The following is a 14143-nucleotide window of genomic DNA, read 5'->3' on the forward strand; positions in this document are numbered from 1 at the left end:
TTAGGTTTCGGTGGAGGTAGATGGGTTGAGATAAAAATGAAGTTAGGATTTGGGATTAGGAGATGTGGGAAAGAGAAAGAAATGGGGAAGAAGGCGGTTGTGGTTGGAGTTAAAAAAAAAAAAAAAAGGAAAATAAAAAGAGGAAATACAATTTTTAATGAATAGCAGATAAACCCAGATGTTACCATTACCCAAATAAAATGCATTCCATTTTCTTGATCTATATAAAAGAGAATAAAACTCCAAACCCAGTAAACAATCACTCCGCTCACCACTCAAATCCAAAGAATCCATCCCAGAAAGACAAATCAAATATTTGAAAATTGGTACCCATCATACATGCACTTTTGATTGCAGGCATCCATAATGAAACCTGCAAAACTTGGAATCTCAAGATCTGGGTCAAAAGGATGTTGGGAAAGATCTTTGAAATATCAGCAAAGGCATAAAAAACTATCAAGAGCAGTAGCTCAATTGAACCAATAAATTCAAATCGGAGAAGAAAGGGGATCGTAGCCATGGTTAGGATGTTGGGAAAGAAAGTGAAATGAAGATGGGTTTCATTTTGTGGTTTCAGAAAATGAAAGGGAAAGTGATATAGTGTCGAATGGGGTAGATGGAAGAGAAGATGGGAAAATGGTGGTATCGCTTCTAGGTTAGAGCTTAGAAATTAGATGGGAAAAATGGGTTAGAAAAAGATGAAGATGAAGATGAAGATGAAGCATACGATGAGTTTTCTTCTTAGAGAATAAAAGAAGAAAGGGCAAATTTCACGGACACCCCTTTTAAGTATTCGATATGTCACAGATTTACCAAACTGGTCAAAATGGCAACCTTCCCCCTAACGTTAAGCAGGGTTACCCTCCCAAAGATAAAATGACAATTTTACCCTCTTAGTAAGGGTTAGCATCCAAAGTGAAAAATGTTGATTACTAAGAAATCTATCATCTTCCATATTCTTCTCGCTAGAGCGCGTTGAGGCACCGTAGGAGAGCACAACCATCATGAGCGACCATCAGCTGCGCCAGCTCCAGTTGTCGACAATCAAGTCCAGCAATTTCTTCTTCGGCGACGATTACTTGCAGCAACTCATCATCACCCATCTGCAGAAAGTGAAACAAGAAATTGTAAGTGACCTATTGACCTAGGGTTCCATTAAACTATTCAATCAAGATTTTTGTGTTCTGGATTATTGGATGTCCATTTCTATTGCATAATAATCTAATCATTTTGATGTTTAGTGTTAACATACATAAGAAACAGTAGAGATTGGAATGGCTATGAACTTAAGTTTTCGATCTCTTATAGAGACTAGTTTAATCCTGTGGATACTCTATTTTTTAATCAATTTCAGGTTATAGTTTTTTAATCCCTAACTATAATTTGTTTTGGGTATCCTGTTTCTTGAACTTGGATTAAGACCAACGAAGTTGAAGCATTGAAACGAAAACTGGCCCACTGTACATTCCCCTTCTCTTTTTTCACCATACTTCCAAGTGACCGGATCATTTTTTTTGGACTATTTTTCAACATGCCCTATGTTTTTACACTTCTGCTAGAAGTTTATCCCACAAGGGCCTATGGTTGACACCTCCAAGTCAAGCTGATGAAGATGACGCTTGCTACCCTTGACATGATCAGATTGAATTCCAGACCCTGACACAAACAAACCAAAAGAAGGCATTAATAAGTTAGTAAGGTAGGAGAGAAGGTGCAATAATAAGTTAACAGTGTATGACTTGCACTTTAGCAAACCAAGATTTGATCCAACAAATTTGACTATCAGGTATGACCTAAAGGGTACAGATGATAATTGAGACAAAAACCAAAAAATCTGAAGAGTGAAGGATTTGGATGGAGATGATAACTAAAAGGAAAAACTAGAAAGTAATGGGAGTGAAGGCTGTTGGATGGAAATAAAACCTCATGAAACAACTAGAAAATAGAGGGAGTAGAATGAGAGATGCTCTGCATCAATTTTCTGCTTCAGAGCTCTAAACATCAAAGTTCAAACCCTTAAAACTAGATAGTAAATGTGTTTTAAAATGTAAATGCAATGACTTTAGATTTTGCAATGTGATTGCAATCTTCCTATTCAGGCTCTGTCTGTAACTTTGGATGCACAGGCTTAAAAAGGTGCTCTCTTCTTTGTAAGCTAAAGGGACAATATTTTGCTAGCTAGCTAGCTCATTCTATGAAGATAGCTAGATAGAATTGAAATTGTGATGCGTATGAAGATGGTTTATGACAGCTTTATACATATATCATACATTGAGAAAGAGAATAATATCTAATCAATTATTTATTCATTTATTTTAGTTTGATTTCTTTCACAATTAACCAACACAAGCCTGCAGATTTGATGAATATACATGAGGTGGTAGGTAGTCTTAATTTCTTAGTAATATAAGTAAGGATTGGTGATAGGTGTTTGTGTTTGCAGTGGTCAATACAAAGTTAGGCCCAAACCCTGGGTGAATGCAAACTGGGACCAACATAAGATAGCAAAAGAAGAGTGATAGGAAAAAAAGATGAGCAATTTTGTGCCACATGGTTCCATGTCTTCTAGTTTCACTTTCATCATCATTTAGGGAACCACTTGTGTAGCCTGACATGGAAAGAGTAGGATACTATTGCTGTCCAACTTTAAAGACCCCATTACTCAGATAGATTGATATGATTTGTATTGATATTTCCAATAGTATTGATGTTTATTTTGTTTATTTTGCAGATAAACAATGTCAAATTCGAGTGTAAATAACAACAATGAAAGTTACTTGATGTATATGAACTTAAGGTGTTTTTGTAGAAGAAGAGTAGCAATAAGAATTTCACAATCTACAGACAACCCGAGCAGGCTATACCAATGCTGCACAGATTATCTTGGAGGAGGTGGCTGTAATTTTTTCTCTTGGTGTGACCCCATACAAGGACCAAGAGCAATGGCTGTGCCCAGTGACAACCCAGGAACAGATGTAGGTGAAAGAATTCCAGAGTGGCAATATATCAGGGAAGACATCCGCAAGACAAAGAATGCACTAAAGTGGATGGAGAAGTCGGATGAAAAACTAATACATAGGGTTAATATTCTAATAGTCTTAGTGGTTGTGATAGTTGTATTGCTTTTGAAGCGATAGATTAGTTTTTGTAAAGATACTCTGAGCACTTTGGAACTACTATGTATTGATATGGATGTTGTGTCTGCCTTTGGGTAGAATATGGATTATATGTAACATGGACTAGCTTTGAAATGTGGCTATGCATGTTGGTGTTTCATGTACATGATGTATGATGATGTTGATTTGCATGGATGTGTTGTGGTGCATTGTGTCGCTCATAATACATGTGAAGATTCAAGAATTTTGAGTGACATGAGTGCAGTAATATACGATGATAAGGCATGAAATGGATTGCTCATGCTGCAGATGTGACAGTGAGGTGGCCATTTGGATTGGCAGCCAGCATGATGATAATGACCAACAGGGCATGCCCAAACCATCGGCCAAAAGGCTTCAGTGGCTAATCGCAGCAATGTAAGATTAAATATACAAAGGAAAAAGGTAGTTTAGGAATACATACCTTCTGCTTGTCTGTCATAAATGATATGTTCATGTAATCCACAGCACTCTAAAGTGCATCAGCTAGACTGTGCAGAAAAAACTCCTAAATTGCTGTGTTCTCTACTTTAACAATAGAAAATGCTAGAGGAAACAAGCAATTGTTCCCATCAACAGAGACAGCAGACAACAAAATTCCACCAAATCTTCCCTTCAGATGACATCCATCTAGACCTATAAAAGGTCTACATCCATTCAAGAACCCCTTCTTACAAGCATCCAAACAAACAAACAATCTCTGAAAAGTATGGTCTTCATTGAAGTCATGCCTTACATCTGGATGCAACAAAACAACTAAACCAGGATTTTTGTTTAACAACAGATCACAATATGCTGGCAATTTGGAATATGAAGCTACATGGTTACCTGAATGCTCTCCCTTGGCAATCTATTTTGCTCTGTGCACTGTAATTTATGTACGACAACTTCATATTGTTCTTGTATGGATGTCATCATACTCTTAATACTCATGTCAGGCTCTTCCCTAAGCCTAGCTGAAAGTACTGTTGCTATCCAAGCAGATGTTGCATTGGAATTTTTTTATACGGTTGCACATGTATGAGCTGGTCCTATTGACTTGATCATGAAGGTTACACCATCACTAGTAAGTGATGCATGTACCCTCCATGGACACCATCAGCTGCACATATGGCTGTGACCCTCTTCCTCTCATTTTTCAATCTCAAAATATCAAAGCCACCTTTTATTGCAAATTCTTGAAGGGCAGATCTGAATTGTTTGATATTTTCAAAAAGTAAATGTAACTTAAAATCTGTACCTCCATTAACAATACCTATGTCATCATCTGGCATGTTCAACTCCTCATCTACATTCAAACCTTCATTCCCTTCATTAGTAACTACCTCCTCTTTATAGTCATTTGATGCATCATCATCTAAACTATCAATTTCTTGCTCTCCACTATATTCATATTCAATATCATCATAATCATACCCAAAGTCAGTTTCTTCTTCAGCAGTGTTAGTAGCTGGCATAAATGATTCTGATATCATCCTCTCATCAATAACACTAGCAGGAGTCATCCTCTCATCAATAACACTAGCCGGAGTTCTACTACCAAAATTACCACCACCCCTTCTAATAAGGCGTTTCCTAGCCCTACTAGATTCAGTTATACCCCTTGGCTCACTTGTTCTTCTAATCACTGCACTTGGAAATCCATTAATGACATACATTTCTGTGGGGCTTCGGCCAACTTGCATATCATATACAAAGAATTTGACCACATCCACATCTTTACACAATCTAAACATTGTCAATATATTCCGGTCAGAGGCAATGTCCATATCTTCTGAGGGGTTCGGTAATATACATTTAATAGAAAATTTTACATCATACCCAACCTGTGCATCATCCCTGACAACTGTGTTGTATATATCTGACACCATATCTAGGTACCCATACTTGTTTGGGTCTACTAACTTTTCACTTGTTATCCCTTCATAATAATATATTAACCTTGTCCACTGTGCTTCACTTATTTCTCATACCCTGCAACAGTTTGCAAAAGGAAACAAAGATTCGTGTCAAAATCAATTGTCACATTAACAATATCAAGCTCTTGTTGAACCCTTTACTGTGCCTTTGTTTGACATGCCAAACAAGATACAATCATAGAAACCAAGCACATGCCATTTAGCAGTCCCATTAAATGCATGGCCAATACCTTTACTATGGAAACTCTGCAAAATATAGGCCACTTCATATACTAAGGTAGAAAGTAAATGAACTTAAACACTATATATTTTCCATAATATTTGTCATAATTTGCCAAAAAAAATTAATATTTCTCATGTTCTTATATTGTTAAATAAAAAACATAATACTATAAGATACAATATCATTTGTCCAGAGACAGAGAGAGAGATCCATGGCCTAAAACAGAAATGAACTCACACTAAAAATTTAAAAAAAAAGTAAAAATTAAGAGTAAATCATTCTAACCAAAGCTGTCAGTGGGAAATAGTCAAACAGGTCTGTGAAGATCTTCCATACATTGCATTAGGGTGGCATATCAGTAAGAATAAAGAAGCACATAGGGAAAGCTAAAAATTGTAGAAGAATGTTATTCCATGGCCATGCAAAAACAATGTAAAACACAACCAGACAAGTCCAATCAATTATCAGTTCATTAAATTATATATTACACTCTATGATACAATAAATGAAATGCATATGAAACTTGATACATTTTCCTAGATAGACTTAGGCATGAGGAAGGTTATCAAATGCTTATGGAAAGACAATTGATTATAAAGTACACAGCTGAATTGACTCAATGCCCATCATCAAAATATTGATCAGTAGTAGATCCAATCAGTTATGCCAAAATTACAAGGGAAATATTTGGAGACCTCATATGTGACCATAACACCAACACCAGAGCATAGGGACAAATTTACAAGTAGGCACATGAAGCATGAAACACAAACAATCACAGACCCTTAGAAGCTTAACATATTAGCTAATGCTAAAGCAAGCCCACACTAACAATTCAGTAAATCTCAACCAAGGTCCATTTCACAAGGTGAAAGAACAACCACTCAATTGGTCTACATCATCTGAACACGAAATCAACTATTACTACAAACTTGTATTGATTTAAGCATTGGCCAAGTCCCACAAAAGAACCAAGATTTACTACCTTGGCAAGAAGCCAGTTTAATACTCTAAAGAGAACACAGAAAAAAGGAATGTGAATGGCAACCACTTCTCAACACATATAGATCCCAGTCACATATCTGAAAAGAACTCATTCCCCCAGCGCAGAGCACAAAAGAAAAAGGGAAAAGATGTAGCAATACAAAAAATTAGAAACACTTTTATTGACCAAGGAGATAACCTGCAACAACGGAGATATTCTTGCCACGGTATCTCTCCACGAACAAATCAATAGCTTGAATGTCTTATGGATTTCACCGATGCTCAAGCTTGAATGTCTGAGATTTCAAACATATTCAAAATCCTAGATATTAGAATCTTTTCATGAACATTAAAAGAACAGGAAAGATTGAAGGGGGGAAACATACCGCTGTAGACACCTAATTTTTGTCACCCTTCCTGGCGATGACGATACACGGAGTGCCGGCAATCTCTATCTCGGATACCAAAAAAATATAAATAATAATAATGGTAATAAGAAAATAAAAATAGAATGCCCCGGCCCATGAAGGTTTATTGGATCAGGCCCATTGAGGTTGTGGCCTGGCAGGGGCAAAATAGGAAACCACAAAAGAAAAATATAAAAGAAGAAGTAAACCCTAAAGGGAATGGGTAAAACAGTAAATTTCTAAACCCTAAAGAGGATGGGGGAGGATTAAAAAAGAATGAGATATTGTTTGAGAGGGTAAAATAGGAAAAATGTCTAGAATCCTAAAGAGGAAAGGGATAAAATGGGAAAGAATACTCTTTAAAAAAGATACCTAAATCTAAAGAGGGAAGGGATAAAATGGGAAAGAAACACAAAAACCCTAAAATGAAGGTGGGGGTGAGATAGATATAAAAGAAAAAAGATTAAAAAAGGAGATAGGAGAGCCGTCATTCTCTAGGAGGGGAATTTTCCAAAAAGAGAAAACCAGGTTTTCATATTTTTTACTCGACTTGGGTAAATCTTCTGAGTCAAAACCTGATTTTCCAACTATGTTATTCTCACAATACTATTCTTTTAAAGAAAAGAGAGTTTGAAAGAGAAAAAGAGAGTCTTCTTTTTCCTCAAAGGTTTTGGCCATTGGAGGTGGTGCAATAGATGGAAAATCCTGACTTCGTGCTACATTCCTTTGGAATAGCATGTCACTTGTGCATTCCAGGTAAGCTACAAACCCAGTATTGATTTTTGTTATCACATGAGTGTATTGAGAAAGCAACAGTGCAACTGATTCCTAGCCAACTATGTTTGCTCTAATTTGGCTAACTCTGTGTTTTTAGTAGGGAAAGACATTCCTCATAAGATTAGGAAAATCCTGCGTGAGGACAAAGCTGGTCTTCCAGTGTTCAGATTGTAATTTCTTTATGGATTTGGGCGGTTTTAGTTTATTTAGAGTGAGCCCAAGTGCTTTCGGGTTTGGGGTAAGGTGGGCTATGTCCCCACCCTTTGTATTTCCCTTCATATTTTTCTAGCTAATAAAATCTTAGGGGTCAGCCCGATCCCAAATAATATTCAGGTTAAAAAAAAACAAAAGATAAAAGCCTAAAGTCCCTACCACTTAATGTTTTTGGTAATACTGTACTCTGTAGACTCTCTCTTCCTATAGACCAAAGGATAATTAATCCAGTTTGGAAAAAACTCTGGCATATATCTACTGCACCCAAGGTCAAACAGTTCTTATGGAAACTGTTACATGACAAAGTTCCTAATTCTGGACTTCTCTCAAGCTAGGGCTTTAATCTATCTCCTCATTGTCCTTTTTGTAACACTCATAGCATCACTTCAACACACATATTTCTTACAATGCTGTTATATTATGACAACAATGGACATCTCCAATATCTATCTTATATAAAAAGTCTTCATATGGCTAAAGAGTACTGTGAGCTTCATTCTCCTAGCATGCCATCAACTTACACAATTCATGTGTCCTGGTCTCCTCCACCTCCTGGCGTGGTTAAGATCAATGTTGATGGATCATGTCTAGGTGCTCCAGGCCAAGCTGGAAAAGGTGGTATTTTTCGTTACTCTTCAACCAATTTCATATATGCTTTCTCAGTTTATGTTGGAGTTACTTATGCGGTTGTGGCAGAAGCTCTTGCTGCTTGAAAGGCTCTTTTTATTGCTCATCAACGACATCTTCAAAAGGTAATCTTGGAAAGTGATTCTCTGTTGGTGGTAGACCTTTTGTGCAATCGTGAAATTAATCCTCTGTGACGCATTGAAACTGTTATTGAGGATTGCCGCTCTCTTATCTCAGCTTTTGAATGAGTTACTATTGTACATACTTATCGTCAAGGCAATCCAGTAGCTGATTGCCTGGTTTACTATGCCTCTCGGGTACACGGGTAAGATGATCATTTTATGCGTTGTTAATTAAATTTTCTAATACCCATTCAGATGGAGGTAAGATGGTCATTTCACACCTTACTGTGTCTGTGCAGTACGACACAGGCCGATCAGCCCGACAGCAGAGGATACATATACAATGGAATCTATCTCTATAATTCCCCTTGTTGGGAAAAGCCAAAAGCTACTTCAAAGAGGTGCGGGAAACAATGTGAATGGGCATTAATCTTCAACACGGTGCGAGAAACAATGCCGAATATTGAATGGGCATTAAAGAATTCCTATCCCATCTGTCGACCTTGGAAGACTATATGGGTCTATTGCTTTAGAAAGTCCTGTTGGTCGTCAAAAATGGCTTGACTGACTTAACTAATTAAATTTCCCAATACCCACATGGAACTTGGGAGACCCGGTAAAATATTAAACTTCCTCCCACATGTCCTCCTTTAAATCAGGTTTCTCATTTTGATACTTCTATAAATAGCCTTTCATTGCATATACTTAGACTTCACCATACAAACGGTATAACTCTTTAGCATCAATAAGCAATCGTAAGAGTTCCTTCCTCGACATTTTATCAATCACTTGGCAGGGGTAACTAATAGACCAATTGATCCAAGATGGCTACTGATGAGAGAGCAGGGGCTGAAATTCTTCGTGGAAAGGAAGCTTGTGATCGATTTTCGGTAGAGTTGATGAAAGAGCTGGGATTCCCAAGTGGTGTTCTTCCCACAGGAGAGCTAGAAGAATGCGGTAGAGTGAGAGCCACGGGCTTCGTATGGTGGAAATGCAAGGCCCCTTATGAGCACTTCAATGTCATAACCAACACCAAGAACAGCTATGCTGCCGAGACCACTGCGTATGTGGAGAAGGGAAAGATGAAGAAGATGACAGGCGTCAAGAGCAAGCGGCTGATGATATGGGTTCCCATTGTTGAGATGCTCATCGATGGCAACAAGATCACCTTCAAGACACCCATGGGGGTAGGCAAGTCCTTCCCTCTCACCTCTTTCATGAACGAAGAGGAAAAGAAGGAGTATCTCCAATAAAACGTTGCAGCAAACTAATCAGTATTGGTCACTAGACATTTTCTGAGGGGGAAGGGGGAGGGGACAGGGATCCCTGTCTCCCTTATCCATCATTCCTCAACTCGATCTAGCTATTACATATGTTTCCTTTCATCATCACAACATCAACCAGTAATAATTGGTCTACTATATAGTTAAAACTAGTGAAGACCGAAAATCATAGAGATAGGCTTCTGGATTTCGTTTGTTTTATTTAGCTCTTTTGGGCTCTGGGTATCGATTTTACCTGGAAACAAACAATACATTTATAATTGGATTTTATATCCGTGATTCTGTGAGTTTGTGCCCTCTAACATAGTAGTAATTGTAAGGTTGCAACACCTGCAAATCCTTTATCCACATGATAAACCTAGCAGCTACTTAATTTGAAATAGGGCAAGAGATCGCTGTGGTCGTGTAGCGCCTACACCAATGCACGGGCCAATGAGAGCGTGCATTGGCATCGATGCCATGGATGAGTTTTTTTATTTCAATGTGAGTAGGGCAGTAAATTTGCATGCTCCTATGTCTGGCATAGTAACCACATGACAAAGGAACATTCTTTTCCCCTTTGAAATAATGTAGTGCTTTAGCTGCATTTTCCATTTAGTCATACCACATCTATGATCTAGGAAAGAAATCCTCTCCATGTGTCATGCACATTCTATTGTGGAATACATTCATGCCCAAATTAATGTCTCATGTTTGAGAGAAAACCTGAACAGGATGCATGGACTAAACACAATTAAGTACTCTTGGATCAAAATATTATTTGTGTTAGCTCATTCTACTACTATAGAGGGCAAGAGATTAAATACAAGAGAAAAGAGCACTAGTCGGCTTGTACAATCATGGTAGATAATAGAGAATGGTAAGATTTACATGAATAGGATTCCATCTAATCTGGTAACCAAATATTGAGTTCCTATGTAAACATTAATACACCCCCTCAAGTAGAAGGGTCAAGTGAATCTTCAACTTATCTCACATGAATTGAAAATGCGTAGTGGATAAAGTCTTAGTCAAGATATCAACTATTTGGTCTGTAGTGGAGATGAACTTAACAAAAAGCTCCTTCTTGGCAACCATGTCTTGTACAAAATGAAAATCAATTTCAACTTGTTTCGTACAAGCATGAACAACTGGATTGACAACTAGATGCATAGCACCAATATTTTCACACCAAAGGATAGGAGGTGATTGAAGAACAATACCAAATAATAAAGAAAGTGAAATACTAAAGAAAACAAACTCCAAATAGGACTCTAACTAAACTAATGAAGCAAATCTCATTTTCCTACTTTCTACCCTATTTTAGGCTCATTAAATTGGCCAATTATAAAATAAACCCATAGGATCAAAGTCCCAATACATATATGATCCAACCCAAAGCTTATTTCCACTAAAATAAGCCCTAAGTGACTTATGTACATCATTAATAATTGAATTTTTTTCGAATGTTTAAGAAAGTCTGTGATTCATTAGAAGTTTTCCATGGGATGAACCAACATATCCTGCCGTTTCTCCAAAACTAACAGTTCCACCAGTGTCTCCCGAAACAACACATTAAGTTTTCCCCGTTCCCTTCGTATTCTCATTTGAATTTGTTGCCCCTAGATTGTATCTGGATGACGTGAAGACCTGCAAAAGGTGAAGGGGGCACTGAAGAGACCCGGAGCGGACTCCGAGGGGGGACTCTCTGATGCCAAAGTCAGTCCGACAGAACAGTAAGTAAAAGGAGTATGAAAAGAGCCAGAGCTTGAAAAGTGAACATACATCTTTGTGGTCCCCCCCCCCTTCCTCTATATATAGGGCTTGCGGTTACGGAGGCGGTTGTGATTCCTGTTTTAGTACGTCTCTCACCTGACTGTTTGGTTGGGTTTCGTGTCCCCCAAATTATGGGATTGTTCCCGTTATAATTGTGTCAGTAATTAGAGTCCAACTAAGAGTGTGGAGCATACTATTGGAAGTCGTGTGACCCAAGTTACACTCCACATGTCCTCTTCCTATTGGTGGGTCGTTATTTGGTATAACATAATCGAATAAGAAATATTGAGGAATACAATAGATTTTCAGAGGATAATAGCTGCAATTCAAACCCTAAAACCCAACTCAATTGGATATCTCATGACAGAGATCTCCTCTTCGAAGCAGACTCATTTTTCCGCTGGTTTGCTATCGAGAGGTTGAAGACAACCTCCCCACGAGTTCAACTAAATTCCTTTTTTTAGTAGTTATATCTAAGCCCCTCTGGTTCTTAGCGAATTTTATTCATTCACCCTCCTTATTGTTAGTTTCCAGAAACACTCCTTATTTAATTATTTGATTCTAGTTGATTCTATATCTCTATTTCTCTCCATCTTAGGTCTTGAATTTCAAGTTAATTACAGAACTGCCACTATACTCTTGACTTGAGTTATTTATCACTATTGTGGATCCATAACGACCCAAAATTTAAGGTTTTGTGACCCAGGGGTGCATTAAATCATTTATCACATGAACCATACCCATGACCATAGGCATATAACTGAAATGCCATATTTTATCTCTGAAAATTGTATTCCTCAGTACCCTTTCCCCTCTTTGTTTTCTCCCACTTTACAATCTTCCAACTCAATAGTCTCTTTCCCACTCCAATTTGCACACTGTAACTCTGACCTTTAAAGGCTACAAGTTCCCATAAAAAATAAAGAAGAAAAGAATCGAGAACCCCAAGGGGTCAGATCAGTTGACAAAAGATCAATTCCTCAAATAAGAGGTCATGAGTTCAAATTACCTTGGGGCCTATCCCCATTCCCTCCCCCCTATTAAAACTCTTCAATTCCAAAAAAAGGAAAAGGAAAAAAAAAATCGAGAGATAAGAAATGAACCCAGTTTTTTTTTTTTTTTTGGTCACTCCATTAAGGTAAAGTATAATTTCGTCATGAAGACAGAATACCAGAACATCTTAAAGAACAAAGATTGGAGATTGGATGATCAACATCTTTCATTCGTGTCATCAACACTATAAAGGATATACTAACATTCTTTATCGGGATATTCTTATTGACACACCTTAAGGTGTCAAATAATTTGTAACCTTATATTTTCTCCACTTGGTCTAACATACCTTTATTTCAATATGGGTAAAACAATGTCATTTCCCATGTGTACTCGAAAAAAATGCAAGACAATGGCAGTTGTTGAGAAAGACATGATGGTAAGTCACATTCAAATTATTTTGGGAACCCTTACCCCTAAAAGACTAACTTAAATTTTTTAAAAATAAGACAAGGGCCAATCAAAATAAGGTCCCGTGTTCTAAATATACCTATAGAGGTGTCATTCAGAAAGCCCTTTTGTTAATAGCAAAAAGACCCCGTTTCTCTTCACCCATGGTGAATTCTATCTTCACTATAAGGATCTGAGCCTTTGACTGGACTGGGCAATGGTAGTTTCGATCTCATACAATAGGGGGTGGGAGTTAATGATGAACCTAGAGTCCAATCATAACATCACATCAGAAGAGATTTTCTTTTCACCAAGGGTGAAGGAAAACTTAATACATATCAAAATATTTAATGGTAAAATTCATAAAGTAAATTAAGCAAATGAATAAGATGTATGTTGTTTAAGATTTAAAAATTAACCGCAAGCATACGGGTCGTACGAGTACGGGTCGAACACAAGGAGATGTAGCCACTCTATTTTACTTTTCTCAAGTAAGGCGAAAGTGTAACAAGTGATTGATTAAGCTAAACTACAGTCCTAACACATGCATCTAAACAAGGAAAGCATCGAATTATCAAAAAGAAAAACCTAAAGACTAAAGACCTAATTTTGCATAGGATACAACCACATGATTACATTTTTGAAAAACAATTTTGACCAATAAAGGAAAGCACTAAAATAATCAAGTTTAATGGGAATTAAATTCTAGGTATATGAAGGTCTCTTAGAGAAAGGGATCCACCATGCAAATTAGGAGAGGTCAACTAAAATGTCAAAAGAAGGATAGCTAGGTCACCAAGCCTTTGGCCAATGGACTATATTCCATGCAAAGAAGTTACATAATCCATGGGTAGTTCTAGGCAACCTAACAATTAACAACAATCATAGAGTATGTAGTATATCACTATGGGTACGGCTAACAAATAGGTATACAACCCTCCATGGGTGATTATACCTCGTGTTGGCGGCAACCCATAGTAACCTACCTTATACACTACGTCCATTACCACTCGCATGTCAATCCCACTCCGCCTCCTTACATGGCTTCACCCTACTCTAAGAGAGAGGGATTTAGTTGGCCATGGCAAGAGATAAAGAAGAAGGGTGAGATAGTGGATCCATTAATGTGAAATAAAATAAATTAAAGAGAAGAAGACACTCACCTTGGGGGAGAGGTTACAGTCCCCACACAAATTCAAAATTTGGAGAAGCTTGAATGGAGAAGATGCTAATTG

General features: G+C 37.5%; 1 protein-coding gene across 1 annotated transcript; it reads left to right on the forward strand.

Moving 5' to 3' along the window:
- The first annotated feature begins 9191 nt into the window (after positions 1-9191).
- On the forward strand, positions 9192-9723 carry LOC122652636. Its single transcript, XM_043846428.1, has one exon. The coding sequence runs from the start codon at positions 9252-9254 to the stop codon at positions 9678-9680; it is 429 nt and encodes a 142-aa protein (XP_043702363.1). The 5' UTR covers positions 9192-9251; the 3' UTR covers positions 9681-9723.
- Positions 9724-14143: the final 4420 nt, after the last annotated feature.

The sequence above is a fragment of the Telopea speciosissima genome, chromosome 2 (assembly GCF_018873765.1).
Source record: "Telopea speciosissima isolate NSW1024214 ecotype Mountain lineage chromosome 2, Tspe_v1, whole genome shotgun sequence".
NCBI classification, from domain to species: domain Eukaryota; kingdom Viridiplantae; phylum Streptophyta; class Magnoliopsida; order Proteales; family Proteaceae; genus Telopea; species Telopea speciosissima.